The sequence below is a fragment of the Seriola dumerili genome, unplaced genomic scaffold (assembly GCF_002260705.1).
Source record: "Seriola dumerili isolate Sdu_G_001 unplaced genomic scaffold, Sdu_1.0 BDQW01000025.1, whole genome shotgun sequence".
NCBI classification, from domain to species: domain Eukaryota; kingdom Metazoa; phylum Chordata; class Actinopteri; order Carangiformes; family Carangidae; genus Seriola; species Seriola dumerili.
Window position 1 is genome coordinate 19683175 of NW_019174280.1, and position 19681 is coordinate 19702855.

At 41.5% G+C, this 19681-nt stretch overlaps 1 protein-coding gene across 1 annotated transcript; it reads right to left on the reverse strand.

Annotated features, from left to right (window-relative positions):
* Positions 1–1495: 1495 nt before the first annotated feature.
* On the reverse strand, positions 1496–19512 carry elp3 (elongator acetyltransferase complex subunit 3). Its single transcript, XM_022770061.1, has 15 exons — positions 19365–19512; positions 18896–18995; positions 18176–18314; positions 17535–17605; positions 17345–17408; positions 16965–17033; positions 16222–16376; positions 11681–11842; positions 11394–11520; positions 5105–5298; positions 4028–4118; positions 2632–2697; positions 2231–2458; positions 2033–2114; positions 1496–1830 (listed from the first exon to the last, which is right to left on the reverse strand). The coding sequence occupies exons 1-15, from the start codon at positions 19384–19386 to the stop codon at positions 1739–1741; spliced, it is 1662 nt and encodes a 553-aa protein (XP_022625782.1). The 5' UTR covers positions 19387–19512; the 3' UTR covers positions 1496–1738.
* Positions 19513–19681: the final 169 nt, after the last annotated feature.

The following is a 19681-nucleotide window of genomic DNA, read 5'->3' on the forward strand; positions in this document are numbered from 1 at the left end:
ATGTGAGAAAAAAAAAACAATCTAAATTTGAGACCTTTATTATCCATTATATTATTTACAAGAACTAATTGGGTAATTCATTTGATGGTGAAGTGAGATTCAGACAAAAATCAGCAAACTTAAATCCCTTTTCTCTTGTTTCACTCTGCTAATTTTAGGATCATTCACTTCAGTAGAGTTTAACTGAAGCTGTTATACCTCTGCTCATGTTGCAGTGAAGATTAGACCAAAGTCTCCTTCCTCTACAGCACAAATCAGCTCAGCACAGACTCAGCGAGTCTGAGCGAGAGGAAAGTCCTTTCAGATTTCACAGCTGATAGCAGGAGTGAGCAAGCGTGGAGAGAAAGCCCAAATCTGGCCGATCCCTCACTGCGTCAGGACTGCAACAGCAACACACAGCACAGCACAGTCACGACACAGGGGCCGCATCCAGGAAATTACGCATGGCCGTTCAGCTTCAGTCGCCCCGTGCAGCTTGGAATCTATATGAGACGTAGGTCGCAGCGTTTGCCTTTTGGGCTTTATTGCTGGCTATTCTTCAAATGACGAACCGTTTTCAGTAACAGTGCGGGGCTGGACGCAGCATTCACTCAGTGCTCAATAGACAGGTAACTGATGGAGATGTAATTGGAAAGGCTGTGTCAAATGAGCCAGTGAAACACTCTCATAGGGCAATCATCAGGGGTCTCCTGCAAGGGCCAGCACCCGTGACATTGGGGAATACATCACCGGAGCCACTCATATGATGTGACCTTTCATTGGAAGCTAAAACCTTTTTCGGCTATTCTGTCATTTACATTTAATTATTCAAATATCTTCAACAACTTTCTCTCACAAAGTAGAAACTAGACACAAAGCTGTAACTGAAATATACTTTATTCTCTGAGGAAAAAAGAAAAATGGTCAAGTGATGTGTTCAACATCTGGAATTCACCAGAACACATGCATGAAAGAAAAACAAGAAACAGGATTAAGTGCGGAGCTTTAAAAAGCAATTTATGTAACGCTAATATTCAATTTCCTGCCCTATAAATCAGAATTGTGCAATTACACAACGGCTGCCCAGTGAGGACGCTTCCCACTGCTCATTCATCCACTGCCAACCATTAATGAACGCTTGACTCATAATGGGTTTTCTATTTAGTCGCAACATAAACATGATTAACTCAAACCGAGATGCTAAACAGGTTCCTCGTCCTAAACGAACACACAGAGAAATATTTAAGGGATACCCAGACATCTCAGTGGATTTAAAAAATGCCTCAGCAGCCTCATGGTCAAATTCAATCAGTCCCGTTTGCTGGAACAGAGGTCACTGACAAGGCACTGGTGGAACCCATTTATTTCAATGTGGAGAGCTAAAAACTACCAACACGTCATTGTTTGTGTGTCTTACTTTGGAAGCTGTTTAGATAAGGAGCAGACTAAAATGTAACATTCAAAATTGTCAGTGTCCACATCCGCCTGTCTGTAGAACTCGAGACACGGTGAAGCTCTGACTTCATCCCAAATAGCTTTGCTTTACTCCTGACGTCCTCACACCGTCTCCTTATCTAAACAAAACGGGAGCAATGCATGAACAGCATTCCCAAGTGTGTTCCAGATAAAAAACAGATGCATGAGCTGCGAGAAAAACCATTATATCCTCTGATGCTCGAAGAGCTAAACTAAAAATAGATATTGTCTTGATAAATAACATCATTTGTGCGTGTGTATGTTTGTCTTTTATTGTCCGGGTTCAGTCCATTCCCGGTCCGTACAGGTCCTTCACCATGTACGGCCCCACCAGCTCGTAGCCCATCTTCCTGTAGTAGTTCCTTGTTCCTACGCCTGCAGAACAAACCATGGACAGAAGACAACAAAGTACTTAGTGTATAAGAATCATAGAAATGAAGAATTAAAAAATTACAATGTGCAAGCACAAAGTAACTAGAGCCGATCTCATATAAACCTCTGTATGTATGTAGATGTTTGTGTTCAGATGTCTGAGGAGAGGACACATGATGCCTCACTGTGCTGTTTTGTCTCTTACCTGAGATCACAGCTAATTTTCCAGAGCCGTGTTCATCTCTGGCAATTCGCTCTGCCTCCTCCATCAGCATCATGCCAAAGCCCTGCACGAGGAGGAGAGAGGAGAACAGATCGGCATCTGGTTAATAAGTCAGAGGTTTTTTTTGGGGGGGGAATCTTTACTTTACATGTGGAGTCTGTGTGAGAAATCATAAAACACCTGATGCTGGAACTTGCTGGGGTCTCGGCTGCTGACGGGGACGACGCTGCCGTAGACGTGCAGCTCGCGGACGATGGACACGCCTCCTTTGAGCTCAGGACGGAAGGACTGTGGAGAGCAGCGACGCAGACGCAGCAGGCCAATCAGGATGTCCTGCTCCGGGTCCTCGTAGGAGAGGAAGGTCTCCCAGCTGCCGTTGGCCACGTAGTCCCTCCGCACCAGCTCCACCTGAGCAAATATTCACCTTTGTTAGAGGAAAATACATTTCACTTGCCTCTTTTCTTGAAGCAGCCTTCATGTCGTCATCGTCTTGAACAATACAACATCACCGTCTTTTAATCCCAACTTTAATCTCCAACTTTCTAAAAGCGATTACTGTATTGCCAGATGCTTCTTGTTACCTGGTAAGGTCTGACTTTGTGGTGGATCTCCTGAATGCCGACTTCTCTGGTTCTCACGTCTCGACACTGCAACAGAGAAACATTCAAATGTGTCAAACCAGTTTAGAAACTCAAAACTTTCGGACGTCCTCGATGATGTAACGTTTACATCGGTTTGAATTTCTGGCTTAAATTATTTGTGAAATTTGTTTAATAGTTCATGAAATTAAACGCTGTTTTCGATACTGTTTATGGTCAGCATTTTTCAGCAGCAGCTTCACTGTTTACTGCTCACTCTCCTGCTGCTTGAAATCTGTCAAGAGAGTAATGGAAAACGTAGAAGCCGCCACGGTGAGATGAAGAGCTGCAGGCAACAGGCTGCACACCTCCAACTCCTCAGCTTTACTGTGTCCTGCTGTTGTGTCAAATCAGATTGTGGTTGCTCCTGACGCGATGGAAAAAGGAAGCTGCAGGATTCACCTGTTGCTGCTGCTCAAGGAGTGTTAGCTGTAGTTTGCTTTTACCACCAGTGACCAAACCGGGACTAAAATCTTCGGGATTACAACTCTAAAGGTTTTCAGTTGGAGAAGCTACAGTTTCCTCGAAAGAAGAAGAAAATGAGGTGAAGACAAGTTTCTGCTCTGCCTGTTTCATAAAGCTACAAGCTGGTTGGGAAATCTTTGAAAAGTCGGTGGGAAACTAGGTCAAAGTTCGAATAATTTGAACTTGGCACAGTTTTGTGGAAGTGCAGTGCAAAATATTATATACAACTCTGAGGCGCAGTAGTTGCAAACCAAAGCTCAGCACATAAGAAAAGATATTTTTGCAAGTGAAGCAAAACCAAGAAAATGTGGTGGTGGAGAAAAAAGAGCTTGTGTTTGTGTGTGGTGATATTTCAGCTTGATGGTCAATAACTGCCCTGGTTTATAATAGAAGCTAACAGGAGGCTCTCCCCCCCGTAGGTGTTTTCAGATGAAGAGTTTATTATCTGAGTGTGTTTTAATGGAAGCTGGGGAGGGGTCTTCTGCCTTGTGTTTAGTTGGTGACACCCCGGCCTGGTGTTCTCAGCCTGAATGAACTCTACTTCAACTGGAGTCCTCAACTACTTTCTACTTTCTAACATATATTCAATAAATGTTGGGGCTTCCTGGAAGGAGGGTGCTCCAATTCCATGCTCCAGGAGCTCTTAACTACACCTGAGAGGCTTCGTAATCTGCAATCTTCCTCTATCACAGCAAAGTATGCAAATTATTCTGACTGTCAGCATTCGTCTGTTGGCAGACACCGCCACCTGAGGTCTACTGTACCCGTTTGGATCGCATCCCAGCTGGGAAAAAAAAAAGTCTATTAGCTTCCTTATTCAAAATAAGCTGACGCACAGTCTTTCAGTTTAATAAGAAAGGCCTTTGAGTCTCACCTCAGTGCCCATGTCCTTCATCCTGGCCAGTGCCAGCTCTCTCAGGTTGCCATGCTCCACTCCGGAGCTCACCAGCGGCATGGGGATGTCCCTGATGAGCGGAACGAGAGCAGAGAGCGGGGAAAAGCCAGATGATACATGAAATGATGGAAGAATGGCTTTTGAAATGGGATATTACAGACACAACCACAGAATCAAATCTATACCAGTTGATTTAAGTACATAACTCTGTGGGTATCTGTTTAGTTTATCTATACTTGGTGAAGGTTAGGAGGGAGGCAGGAATCTTAAATGTAGAGTTAGTCAAAGACACACCACCACTGCAAAATCCTGCAGCGCTCCTCTCAATGTTTCCATATTCATTACTCATATTCATTACCGCTGACAGTTAGCTGCTGTATTTATGTGTCGCCTTACAGTTTTTGTGGGAGCGTCCCAGTATAGGTCATAGATTTTTTCACAGATTTTTGGGCGGACAGAACAACTGGCTTTTCTCTTGAAAGAGGAAAACAGCTTCTGTTCTAATACACACTATAAAATGGAACTATAAAAGATCAATTGATAATAAATTAAGTTCAGTTACTCTTTAAAGCTGCAGATTTTTGGCCACTAGAGAGCAAAAACACACAACATGTATTAATTGTCTTACCATTTTAACACATCTGGCTGTTGTATCTACTGACACAGAGCCACATTAGCACCAGGAGTCGTGTTTGTGAGCACCTACGATATCTGCTTCTTTAGCTGCTACATGTTCCTGTTTTTTGTTGTCCATGTTTCTTTCCACTTTATTCGGCCTTTACTGTGATTGGATAGGCAGCATCAACTCTAATTGTCTGAGCTAAGAGGGTAGACTGATGAAGAGCTGTCAACCCTACAGTTTATGTACAGCCAGGAAACCAAAACATTGGGCTGAAAACTGCTAAAAGTCACAGAGTTTGTTTTTCTCAGCTGCAGGGAAAGCAATGGACTTTACAAAGAGATAATTGTATCAGTGTGTCTTTATCAACATTATTCCCTAATGGAGCTTTAAACTACAGTCATCCAACTCCTCAGGCCCATTTCTTCTTCTCTTACCTCTGCACCCGGTAAACTCGTGTCCAGGGCGGCACCAGCGCCAGAATTCGGGCCACAAGGTCCACCAGGGCGCTGGGTGTGTAGCTCTTGTATCGGCCGGTCTTCCACAGCTCGTACAGCCCCGTGCCTCGGATCACTAGCGTTGGGTACAGCTTCAAACCATCAGGCCTGAACGCTGGGTTCTCAAAAAACTCCTGCGAGAAACAACAGACCCGTGTTGCACATTAAAGCGTATATCAGGCGAGGAAACAAGACGGAACAATTCTTCAACCATTACAGTTTGTTTCTCATCAGTCAAACTGAAGTATTTCAACATGAATCAACAGTATCTCTTTTGCCATAAATCATTTTGTCATGTCAGTGTGCTGTGTAATAAACTTCATGGACTAAAACTGATTGAACGCTGCCGTATTTGCCGTGTTAAATCGGAGATTGATGGATAGAAAGAGAGAGAGAAACAAAAAAAAGAAGAGAAAGCAAAGAAAAGTGGTTCTGAGAGTTCATTTCATTTCATTCATTCTGCTTTTTCTACACGACCAGATCGCAGCAAAGAAGAGTGTCTGAACATTCGATCAAAGAAAAAATAGAAAAAAAGGGCCCCAGTCTTCTAGACATAAAAGAAGACATCCACTGAGCTCGTACAGAGCAGATATCACAGAGGACAGGACAACTGAAGGAGACAAATGCGTTTGTATGGTTCAGTGCAGTGAAGGGAATCAGTGTGATTTCCAGTCATTCTCTTCCCCTCTGTACCGACTATCATGATCAGAACCGTGAAGATCTGGAATCAGGCCACATCATCACTATCTCATAATCTCTCTCTCTCTCTCTCTTCACAGCTTATAACCATACGAGGACATGTCCCACATCGCCCTGCACTAAACCTGAAGGAGAGGGGAGGGGTTGTCTGAGAAAATAACAATGAAAGAGAAAAGGAGTCTAGAGATTATTTTGGGGATTTTGCACCTGCTACCATTTTGGATCGCGCATCACAGCTCCTGTTGGTCGGCGGAGAGGAACCCTGTTAAGGATTCCTCCCCCGGGACAGGGAGCGTCTGTACGCGAGAGATAAGTGAGAGAGGATCTCGCACTGGGAGGAAGTTGTAATCGAATTTCATTATCAGGACAGAGACGATAGACGCAAGGAGGATGCAAAGTTCTCCTGCTGCTGCTGTTGTTGTTGTTGTGATCCAGGCTGACAGAAGGAACTCAGTGTGATGTGATGAGGACAAAACATACAAGCGATACACAAAGGTTGATTAGGAATAATGTTTGGTAGTTGGTGAGTAATGCAAGAGGGAGAACAAAATTAAGAGATCCCAGAATCCTTAAACTGGCAACCAGCACTGCAGAGCTCTGTACTGAGACGGCCTGAATGGCATCATTATTATTATTATTATTATTATTCATTTTCACAGCGCTCCGTTCACATTCAAGTAAACATCCCTGCACTGAAATCTCAGCTGCTTTTTTGCATCATATTTGCAGCATTTGGACACTGAGAGCAAACAAAGATGTCAACATCCACGATCTGGATCTTTTCATTCACGCCATCAATTCATTATCTCTCCCTCCTTAATCCTTTTAAGGGTCGCCGGGCAGCTGGGGTCTTAGTCACAGGACGGGCTGTGCGAATATATATTAACTCCGTGTCTAGTGGCTCCCAGTCTTCTTCATCCCAGCCTGTGCGGACACGTGGCTAGTCTTCTTTGTTTTTTGTTAGATGATTGAAATAAGTCTGTGGTTAACACAAGCTCAAGACATTTTCACAATTTATTCTACAATATAAAATCTGTCAGTAAATACCCCCAGTCGTGATTTTGTTTTAGCTTTTACGCCTCTTAAAAAAGTGTCTAAATGAGACTACAGAGGTTGTCACCAAACCTCATCACGTTTAACACAAGGCTAAATTTAGGCATCCTGGACTATGGCATATACTTGAACATACATATACAAAGACTATAAATGTGAGCCATGAATCCAGGGCCCAAAGATATTTTCCACTACCTCTACTTCCTGTCTTTCAAAACCTGACTATTCCTGGATGCTCCCTGTGTCAGAGTTGCAGCAGGATCCAGGCTAAGCATCTCCGGAAAAAAAAACCCAAGATGCTTAGTTTGGATCCCGGAGTGAAGATGTTTAAGAACTTGCATATTTTTCCCACTTACTTGCATGAAGTGTGTCATGGAAGATTAGACATGTTGAGGAGGAGCAAAGGGGAGCCGGACACAAGTTGTATAATCTGTGGGTGTCAGTGTGATAAGAGGGGAGAAAGGCAGACAGGGAGGAGGTGTGACCGGACAGAGATGAGAGAGGGGCGATAGATGAAGTGACTGCAGAGATGAGAAGAAGAAGAAGTGACTGTCTGATAGGAGAAAAGAGAAAGACTCAAGTGAAAATTTACAACTGGAGAGGAGAGAGAAGAAAAAAGATAAAGCGAAAGATAATGGAGAGGAGAGAAAAGCACGAGGGGAAAAAGACAAACAAGGAGACAGGAGGAGAGGAAATATTGAGACTGCACACACACAAGACAGCAGCAGGGACAGAAAGAAATTAAGTGTCGGGCGAAGACAAGTGACAGAGGAAATGTTACAGGAAAGAAAAGAAAAGAGAGTCTGAGGGCCGAATACACATTTAATCTGCTTCCTCTCACTGTGCCGACCTGCTGCTGGCCTCCACATTACCATCAAACACACATTCACACACACACACACACACACACACACACACAGGTAATGTAACAAATCTGCAGGAAGACACGGACTCTTTTCCGCGACTTAAATCTCCTGGGGAAATATGAAGCACTCAGAGCTGCTGATGCTCAGAAGATTGGGGGGCGTGTCCTGATGCCTCCATCGCTACACATTTTACAGTCAGCACACAGAAATAACCTCTACAAACAAAAAAATTGAAAGAGTGCTCTGCTTTCAGATCACTAAATAACACCAGCATCCAATCTTCAGCATCTTCAGGGAAAATAATAACATGACGGTTGAATTTCTATTTCGTTGTGCATCACAGCTGACATCTGGTCAGCAGTTGGGGACAGACATGTCGGTCTCTCTGCTCTGTCTCAGATCATTAAACCTGCATTCTGTCCACTCCTGCTCCCCCCCGACACAACACTACAGCATATTGTGATTTAAACACAGCCCAACAGATTTATCAACCAATATTAGCTCATTGCACTCATATCAGCATCAGCACATTCTGTCCACCAGAGAGTTACATAGGTTTATTTTTGTCATGTTTTTTTTTTTTTACCATAGATTGTATATAAGAATGAACGCAGCCTCTGTGATGTCACCTTTTCTGAAGAGCGGGCTGCTCCGCCGTCGCCATCTTGGCAGTGCCTGACTCCGCCTAACTCCTGACTAATCCAAAATCACGCAGAGCAGAGACTTCAGCACAAGCCAGTTTGTAGCAAGCATACGCTCACACACCTGTCCTGATCACCTGATCATTCAGGGAACTGCAGTTTAACTGTCTCTTCCCTTTTGTTAGATATTTTGGGTTATTAATTATGTGTGAACACAGTCTGTCATGTCTTAAACAGGATAATGCGATCATATCTCTGCCTTCTACTCGTCAGGGATTAGAGGATGACTTTAAGAAGTGGTCTTGAATAATGTGCAGAAGCATATTTAGGTTCTTTATAGTGATTCCATTGTGAAGAGATGAACAATCCAAAAAGCTCTTATCAGTACTTCCTTAGTAACAAGGAGATGTGTCTTTTATTAAAGGCGATAAAACACGGAGCTTTAAGTCCAAGAGCGCCACATCACTTAGCTAACAGTAAGCTAAATTACTTTGTGACGCCACTTTTTCGGATTGCCCAACCATTCCTGTCTATCATGTTATATCTGCTTTGGTTATCCTGGGGCAAAAACTAAACCCTGAGCATGGGCCCTTCCAGGTGAGGTACCGACGCACACGCTCAAAAGTAGACTATATTTATTTTTTTCTCTCCGTCTGGTATCTACAATAGTTTGGCTTTTATTTAACTAAACTCATAACAGACTTTTATTAGAGGCAGGTCTTTATGTCTACCTCCCTGTGTTTGACATGTAGAGTTAGTACGGTTAGTACTAAGCCTCATTACCGGTGACGTCTCTCTCTCCCTCCCTCTCTCCTGCTCGGTGTTTCTTATGTTTAGTTATTCAGCCTCCTTTAGTAATAATGATACATGTAATGAAAGTAGTTTACACTGAGTCTCGCCTCCATTGTATTGGAAGCCCTTCTCCGCTTCCCGGCAGTTTCCGAGCAGCCGGTCAGTCAGTGACATTCATGATTATAGGGCTGGCCATGCTGTTACAGTCCAGCCAAAAAAAAAGTCACTAAAGGGAATCTAATTTAGCGTCTAATCTAGCGATAAAGATGCTAAATTTGCAACCATCTTGCCATTTGTGTTCACATTTGTTTGATCACATCAGTCATTCACCTGCCAACACACAACAACACACAATGTAAAGTTAATTGCTAGGTGCTTTTTTGAAGGGGTCTGAAAAGTCTGTAAATCTAGCAACAAAGGTGCTAAATTGGCAACAGTGCTTGTTCGCGCCAAATCATTCTGAAATAGCAACGAGTGATGAGGAAACCGCGCTGTTGCGATTCAGTAAAAAAATTATAATACCTCAAATTTAGCCAGCTGGGTGTGGTCGTACTCTCTGAGCAGAACACAACTGTTTCCACATTAATCTGAGCGTTCCATCAATTTGTGTCGTCTCCTCTTGTTTAATTAGGAGCTCATTACAGAGGAACATTGAGGGCTTGAACTTCTTCACCTCTGTAAGACACTGAAGACTGTACTTTTGTAATTCAACACCCACTGAGTCGCCACAATGCCAGCAAGCAGAAAGAGCAATAAAAATATTACAGAAACATTTGATTTACAGACAAAAAGAGAGAGAAATTTTTCACTATTGCTGGTTCTCAGTCAGTGACTGACACATTGCACTTCTGATTACTCACCTGCACCGATTAGTAATACATATTCTTTTCCGTCACTGTGTCTTTAATGACTCGATTTCTGTTTTATCGCCGTATGAATAAATCAAATGAGCTGAAATTGCGCACAGCCTCAAGCAGAGTCTTCATTTACATCCTACAGTCGGGCGTGTTGGGAAGTGGCACCGACTGATTCTGCACATTCACATTATAGCTGTGTTTTCAATCAGAGCGGTGGAGTGAGCCTGCTGTTGAGAGACAGGAGTTTTATCTGTTGAGTCACATCTCAGTTGGGACTGTGAGTCGACTGTCACCGCTTTTTCCGTTTCTATTTTAAGACGCTACATGTAGGACTTACTTGTTATATACCACTGTGAGATAAACAGCAGTGACGCACTCTGATGCCAAGCGAAAAGAGAGGATGACATGATTACTAATGTCACAAACAATAAACCTTACGATCAGCTCGGTGCATAATTTTACTGGTATTATTTTTTGTTGGGAGTTTTTTTTACTCAATTTGTTTCTGCAACTTTGTCCACATGAAACTCAGAGACTATCCTACAAATAATGTCTAAGTCATTTAACTGTTGTGTAATTAAAAGTGGACTACAAGCTCCAGTGTAACTCTCTGCAGTGAACTTATATTTCCCTTTGGTTACAGTTAAATAATGACAAGACAGAGATCATGGTTATCGGGGGAAAAAACTAATAGACAGGAAATCTCTTTTAAAATATCACAACTGTTTCTGGAAACCGTCACACAGGCTAGAAACCATGTGTGAGTGATCCTGGATGCTGAGCTCTCTTTCCAGAGCCATATTAACAGCATAGTCAAAACCGGTTTTTATCATTTAAGAAATATTGCTAAAGTAAGGACGTTTTATCCCAGGTGGACGCTGAGAAACTCGTCACAGGAATATCACAGAAACTCCTTGGATCGTCTGCAGCTGCAGAGTTTTAACAAGAAAAAGGAAATACGACCATATATCACTTGTGCAGAGGTCGTTACACTGGCTTCCAGTAGATTTTAGAATTGATTTTAGAATCTTAAATGCTTGTTTTTAAGGCCATACTTGGTCTTGCACCTCAGTATATCTCTCTGACTTGCTTGTGAGGTATGAACCAGCTAGACCCCTCAACAAAAACTGGTGAACCCGCCTCCAGCTTTTATGCTCCAAGCCGCTGGAACACGGTGTCTGATCATATTAGAGGTTCTCCTACGCTATCATCTTTTAAAATCTGAAGTGAAAACATTCCTTTTTAGCTGTGCTTCCCAGTGGTCTGGTTTGCTGGTTTATTCTAAAGTGTTAAAAATAACAACTAAAGTCTTTTTGCTTACAATAAACTGCTCCACGTCCCTCTCTATGCCCACGTTGGGCAGGTCCGGCATCATGTGGGCGACCACTTTGAAGCCGGCGTCCTTTGCCAGGTGGAAAGACTCACACACAGCTCGCACCGTGTGGCCTCTGCGAGAAACACACATGTACAAACACACTGTTAAAACAAACAACAACAAAAAAAAAAGCCTGCAGGTAAACCATCACACACCATCAAACCAACTGCTATCACATCACGTCTGCCGCCTTATCTACATCTGTCCGTTCATTCCCTCCCCGAGCGACCGACCTGTTGGTGTCGCGGGCCACGTCTTCATACACACTTTGGACTCCTATCTCCAGCCGGGTGCAGCCGTAGCCCAGCATGTCACTGAGGTGTCGCTTCAGGCAGTAGTCAGGGCGTGTCTCTATAGTGATTCCCACACACTTGGTGTTACTGCGTTCAGAGTACCTGCAGGGGGAAAACGTCTCAGTCATTTCTGCTCATAATATGTATAATATCTTATAATAACATCTTCTTTTTTTTTTTAAATGTGACTATTTAGTCTCATTGAGTGTGCTGGAAGTCTCTATATGCTGGGATCATTTAGCAACATCAATTTACATGCAGCGAGTTTGCACGGCTCATTATCCCGACAGTTAACACTAACCTCACATTAAGGACACACTGACTGCAATAAAGAAAACAGACGGCAACAAAAAAAAGTGTAATGCAGTGTTTACTCTGTGTCAAAAGCAAGTTCAATACTTACATTATTCAATCATTTATAAATCATGGCTGTAAGGGGATGTAGATTAAGTTTCTAAGTAAGTATTTATCACTCAGCTCTGCAGTTTCCCCGTTTCAGTGTCTTTCAGCTTATTGTTTTGGTTTTGCACATGTTCGGTTTCAGTCCCACTTCTCTCATTAGCGTTATTTCTAGCAGGTGAATGCTCTTAATAAAAACCTACTGTACGCCAACAGCAAACAAAGTCAACTAACTGGTGAACACAGCATTTAGACCTTTAAGATACTTCCCTCAAATTTGGTGTTGATCATTTGCTGGATGTGTAAACTGTATTAACCATATCAACTTTTAAAAAGGTGATACTTCAATATGTCAGTGTTGTGTTTAAAGCTTGTTGTGCAATAACAGTCAGTCAAATTCTTAAAATGACATCTACTCCGCCACCATCACTGTAAAATCCTCTATCTGTGAATATGTCATTCATTTCAAAAGTTTACCCTCTAGACACAAGACATCTGCTGCATGTGCTTCACTGAAAAGTCCTGTAGGTACTATTCTGTCCCCACAGCAGCAGGTTTGCTGATTAAAGAAGCAATAAGGTGCTAAAAGAAGCAGCCAGATGTAGAAATAGAGATAATGCACTACATTTCCCTTGTTTTATTCAAATGTTATCTCAAGCCAGATATTTTCAGAGCTTCATCTTGCCTGAATCTGGCTCCCCGAGTTAAATCCAAACTTAATTTGAATCACTGATCGAAATCGCAAAAAAAAACAACACAAAACAACCAAACAGACACATCTCATCTCGCCAGCTGTCATTTTCTCCACTCCGGCTGCTCCAATGACCATTAGCTCCCCTCATGCCAGCTCATATTCCTTCTGATTCTGTATTTGCTGGCAATAAATGTCCATCTTTTACAGTCTGCTGGCTGATTTACACCAATTACAGGAGTTTATGCTCTAGAGAGGATCATCAGATTGTACGAGATGAATCAATAAAAAGTCTATTATCTCGAGGTATCTCACTGCTGTGATCAGATCAGGTGCTGGGTGAGCATGGTGAGAGGCAGAAACATGAGCATCACACACACACACACACACACACACTGCCTTCGAGACCCAAACACACATCACAAATACCTCACATACATACACACACACACACACACACACACACACACACACACACACACACACAAACACCGAGGCAGAGATAAGGTGCTGTCGCTAGCCAAACTAAGTGCCTCCTTCTTCCCAAACTCAGCAGCGGCAACCACAATTACTATAATCATAACATCTTAACAAAGAATGCTGATAGCAGAGCAGGGCAAATTCAGGCAGACGCACACCTACCAGCTAACTCACGCATACACACACACACACACACAGACACGGACACACAAATACAAGAAGAGACACGCACAAACTGGCCTTTCGGGTCTTATCGGACTTTAGGGAAATAAATAGCCCCTGCTGAAAAACGGCCTCAGTCCTGTGAAAAAGCCATTATTTGGTCCAATCGTCTGTATGACGTCCTCAACAAATGGGTCTCTCTGCTTTGACTTTGACTCTTCTCCGAGTCATGGAGAAAGTTGCTCCTTATCCATACCCAGCAGACGTGTGCCCAATTCAATTCAGAGCTGGTCTAACTCAGTAAGAGAGAAATCAATAGAAGTAACTGAGGAGGACTTACTGAGAGTGCCCTCTCTTATTTTGCTCCTGAATTCAGAATGGATTCATTCAGCAGCCTAATCTGTGGAGATGGTCATTATATCTTAAGCTTCCTAAAGGATGTTGGGTGTTTAGTTGTGCTAAGTTTGAGGGGAAGAGGGGGGGGTGGAGTCAAGCGAATGTAAACACACCATGGTGTGAGTGCACATACACAGTTTTTACACCGTTTTTGCACTGGAGATAGTTGGGAGGGAGACCACAGGGGATGAAGGGAAGTAATGCTGAGTTCTTATTGTTTTGAACAGGAATCTGCTCTAGTCATTTATCAAAGAAAATTCCAAACATTCATTGGTTCCAGTTTCTAAACGGATTTACTCATTTTCTGTTTTTATCTCACTGTAGAATCAATATCTTTCAGTTTCAAACTATTGGTAGGACAAACTGAGGAATCTGAAAATATCTTCTTAGGCTCTGGGAAGTGGTGATGTGATATTATCTTGACTCTTTAAAAATATATAAACTAAAATATATGTATTTATTCAACAGATTCTTCAGTGATTCAGATTCTATAAGTAACTCATCGTCTGTCTCAGCCTCCATCTCATGTGGCGTCCCCCATGGGTGCATACTTGGTCCGATCCTCTTCTCCATCTATTTGCTTCCACTAGGCCACAATATTGAAAAACACAATATTCATTTCCACTGTAACGTGAATGATACACATATTTACCTTCCCCTAGATCCTAAAAGCTACAACAAACTAACTAACCTCAATAACTGGATTCTGGACTTAAGTTTGACAAACAGATTAATCAGGTAGTAAAATTAAGCTTCATGCAGCTCCGCATCACCTCCAAACTCAATTCTCAGTGTTTCTGACCTGGAGAAAGTCCATGCCTTTATATCTTCCTGACTTCATTACTGCAAGGCTTTTTATTTTGGAATCATTCATTGTTTATCTCGTCTCCAGCTCGTACAAAATGCAGCAGCAAGAGTTTTAACAAGAGCAGAAAATAGGGAGCCCATTACTCCTGCTCTTGCCTCTCTACACTGGCTGTCTGTTAGTGACAGAGTTCATTTTAAAATCCTGATGTTTGTCTATAAGGTGTTAAATCGTCTCCTCCCTTCTTACACTACAGAACTCCTCTCTCCGTATCACACTGTCAGAGACCTGAGATCATCTGACCAAAGACTTCTGTCTATCCAGAGATCTAGGACTAAATGTTTTGATCACAGGAACTTCTGATCTCCTGATTTAACCAGCTCAGATACTTCTCCTGAAGTCTCTGCAGGTCTGTGTTGTCAATGTGTTTTGCGTGACCATTAATCTTATTATCATCACTCAGACTTTCTTCTCTTAAATTAAGATAAGTTGAGTTAAAGAAAAATCAGATTAAAGGACTCTATGGACTAATAACCCACAGATTAACTGATAATGAAAATAACTGTTATCTGCAGCACTATCATTTCTAAAGAAAAAGAAAAAGGTTTAATTCTTAACACTCTACCTAGTTGTTTTATTTCAAGTTTAAGAAAACAGTCTTTTTATTTATGTCACATAGAACTGGCACGGGGAAAAAATATCCGACACTAGAGGAGGGTGAGATGAATAATGCCTGTAGTGGAAATGCTGCAAATGGTAGAATAGCGCCCTCTGGTGTCGACTACTGTTAAATATTCTCAAATATTAGTACTTTACATCTACAGCACATACAAACACTGAAGTGGGATAAGCTTTTATAGACGAGATTAATATATGAAAAAAGGTGAATATAAAAGTATCATAAATACTGTTAAAATATTCAGTAATGTTGCTCCATAATTGTATCATAGTCTTAAAAAGATGCCAGGAAAGAGAAAGCAAAAACAGCATTATTAAATCAAGTCCTCATCAAATGTTAAAGATGCCGAGGCAAATGGACAAATAATCAAATAACCAAATTAAAATGGAGCACATCAAAAACAGGCTATGAAACCCAGAGTTACTAAGCCCCCGCCCTGGAAGCTCTGGGGGCCATTTATGGTGAGATGCCAAATGCTGCAGCAGACCAGCCTCCTCCGAGAGGTCAGGGTGCTGCCTATAGCGGGGACACCCGGATAACTCCCTGACTGAGCACCTGCTCTGAGATCAGTTCTGCACTCGGCCCATCTGTTACTGCGGAGGTAGACCCTTCCCTCCCACCCCACCACAACTTACCTTCACCCCTAATGGTCTCACTACCACCATAGCTTATTTATTTCTATGTCTTATTCCACTACACACTACCCCAATTGTTCATTGTTATTAGTCTTTTTAACATGTTGCAGTCTCTTAATTATATGTTCTGTTAATGTTCGTCTGTTGTGTTGCATCTCATCAAAAATATAAAAATAAAAAACAGTTTTATTCCTCTGAGACCTGGAGGACACAGACCTCTGAGTCACTGAGTACCTGACAGCCTCGGCAACGCTGTTGGACGTGTGTCCTGACAGGGCGTCGTGTAGGTTCCTGATGAAAAAGTCTCTGTACTCCTCGGTCAAAGCCATGAAGGTCCCGCCCATCACGATGAACTCCACCTTGTCGACGCTGTGTCCCAGCTGCTTCAGCTGCACATCACACAGAGAACACACAAGCTTTTGTACAACTGTAACAGTAAAATGTGCAATAATGACACATTTTATGGGCTGTAATTGAGAATACAGTAAAGTGCAGTGAAGCACAGTAAAATAACGCTGTTCTCAAAATAATAATTATTACAACTAATCATAATATCTTGGAAAATAAATTGGAATTATACTGTGAGCAGCAATTGAACATTAAACCATGAAAATCATGAGAACTGCGGTAAATTGAGATTCAGAAACACAGATTTCTAGATAAACTGTTGCTTTAATGATTGGTTTTGCTCTGCTGCATTAAACTAATGTGGCCATAAATTCAAATAACAGTGTAACTGGGGTCAGGTCTTGGCAGGAACATAAGAGTCATAAGCCATCATTAGTGTATATTAAATATATATCAACAGTGGTCACGGTTTATAAATGTGTGCCAGCAAAGGCCATCGCTGTCACTATCACTGTACAGAAGCTGACTCGGGGAAATGGAAGTTTTAGCAACATGTGACTATGTAAAGACAAATTGATGAGACAGATGTGTCAAAGAGTTATCGATTTTTTCTGTAATGACACACTGACCTGCTCCACCCGATGCCTGGTCTGAAGGAAGGGGTCATAACGGGCTCGGATGGCTCTCATGGACGTTGGCTGTTACAGAGAAGAGCAAAAATGATTAAAACCATGGTAAAAAATAATATATTAAAGGAAAGTTCAACACAAAACCAAATTAGCTTGAGCTTGATTTGACTTAAGCAGTGGGACAAGGAACTATAAAAAGCACAAACAAAAGAAAACCATGATGACACAGAAAAAGACACAAACAAAAGCTGCTATAATAAACAGGGAATAATGAGACAAACGAGACCAGAATACATGACTTTCAGCAGAGCACCGTGTGCCTGGGAAGCAACAGAAAAGCTGCCTTGAATAGATACTGAGGCAGAATGAAACTAACTCACCTCATAACCAGTGTAAGACTGTGTAGAGTACTCAAAGTCCGAGTCTGGTCCCCCGGGACAGTAGCTGCCAGAGAAGAGAACGATTTATATTCAATGTAAGAACATTGAATCAATAAACATGTAAGTAATCTATTGTATGTAGAGTAACTTAAACTTTAACTTAAAAAAACAACAACAAAGAAACACTTACACACAGATGTTGCCTGTAAAACTGATGTGTGGACATCGGTGAGGTTTGCACATCACAGCCACAACTGCGATCTGTGACAGAGAGAGAAGCATTGAATACTTGAAATATTCTTCAAATTAAGTGATACATTGGTAATTAGGTATCTTTTCCTGCCCCCTACTCTCATACTTTCCAGACTATAATCTGTTCAAAAACAATCTCAACAGTCACTGTCTCCTTCTGTAAATCCGTCTTTACTGAAAAGTAATGCACAACACAAACTGGAGCTAATAAAATACTTAACCTTTAATGCTCCACATAAACCCAGATTAAAGAACATTCACACAGTTTAAAAGTTGAGGCCCATCGCCGCTAATAAAGAATATACCAATGGCTACAATTCACAACCACTCCAAAGGATTTTGAGGAATATTATGTGGCTAATTGTGAACTTTAATTGTGAACTTTAAAAATAAATAAATTAACCAATCACACTACATGTTTCATTGTCTTTGTGATTGCATCTATTAGACTGAAGTTACTTTAGACAATTCTGCTAAATGCCACATGATGCATTTTAAGTAGTTACAATCACACAGAGTTCAGCATAAAATTATTGACTCCAGGAAAGAGTGATAGACGGGAGAATGAGGGCTACATACCCCGCTGGCAGTGCGGATAGGTTTGGCCTTTAGTTTGGGCACCAGAGCACGACGGTATTGTGGTGGAACAGCGGCGATGATGTCTACCAATCGGGGCTGGGCTTCAAGTCCATATTTAGCTGAAGTCTTAGTCTTCACTCTGTTTGAGAACAGATTAGGCTGATTATGACTGGTAGAAAAAAAGTACCATAGTCTAGTGTACATAAAAAGAGTAAAGCATTGAGATCAAGTCAAAATTATCTTATAGTACGTATTACAAGACAAGTTATATATATCATTGTACCAGTACTGATTCCTACATGCATTTTTAGCCTTAATAAATACTAAAACCATTTTGAATATAAATGTAAAACCATTGCAATACAGTGGGTACCCACAGACTGGAATCAAAGTTCCCTTTAATTTAATCAACAATTATTAACAACAGGTCTTCCTGAAGCAAATACCCAGTAACTGAAGGATATATGTGGCAGAATTACCAGTGACATAATCATCTAATCACATTCAAATGTGTCAAGATATCAAGGTTAGTTTAAAGGAAAATAAAAACATTAATAATCTAGATATACAAGCACACAAAGGAGTGTTGCACTTAACTTGACTTAACTGTATGACTAGTTATCTAGAGTTCTTAAACACTGCATTAAAACTACAGAGGACTTTATCAATATGTAATAAGAATGTAGCCTGGGCTGTATGTCCATACAGGAGAGGACTTACTTGTTGAGGTTGATGTCTTTGCCCTCTTCATGGGCATCAACCAGCTGCTTAATGACATCAGCAATGGTCATCATCATCAGCTCAGCTCGGCTGAGGTCACCTGATAAAGACCAATAATCAATAAAATGTGATCTATTCTGTTTGACAAATCTCTCTCGCTTTTTATTTTTAAGTGCACGTCATTCAAAAGACTGAATTTAACAGTAGCAAACATGGCTAAGTAAGTGTTCAACAGTCCACTGTCCAAAAAGCAACGTTAATAGCTGATTGAATTAAGGCTTTAATATGTTTCCATACCATGAATGACTGGCTTATACCGTTATAAAATGACTAAACAGAGTTACGTCACTAACATGTTAAAAGGCGGAGGCAAAGTAGACTTGCAGTTAGCATTAGCAACAAGCTACAGCCAGTTTGACTAGTTTAGAAACCTATTTCAGATGTTTTAAGCACTTTGTCACAGACTCACTCTTTTTCTTTGGCTTCCCCATTTCCTCCTTTAAACAAATAGTCCAATTTAAAACGGGTGGCTGCTGGTTAGAGGGTCAACATCTATTTAATAAACCGGAGAGGGCTGTCAAAGACAGTAAACAACTCCACGTTGCGTTCACATACGGCTTCTGTCGTGCGGCAGGTACAATTGTCGTAAAATAGCGTGAACGAACTTTTTTTCGATATTAAACTGCCGTTTTCTGATGTTTTTAAATGGTTTCCGGAGTTAAAACAAGGCCTCGGTTTTATCGCCGGGGCACCATTTTAATTAGTGTTAACTGAGGGTATTTTAGG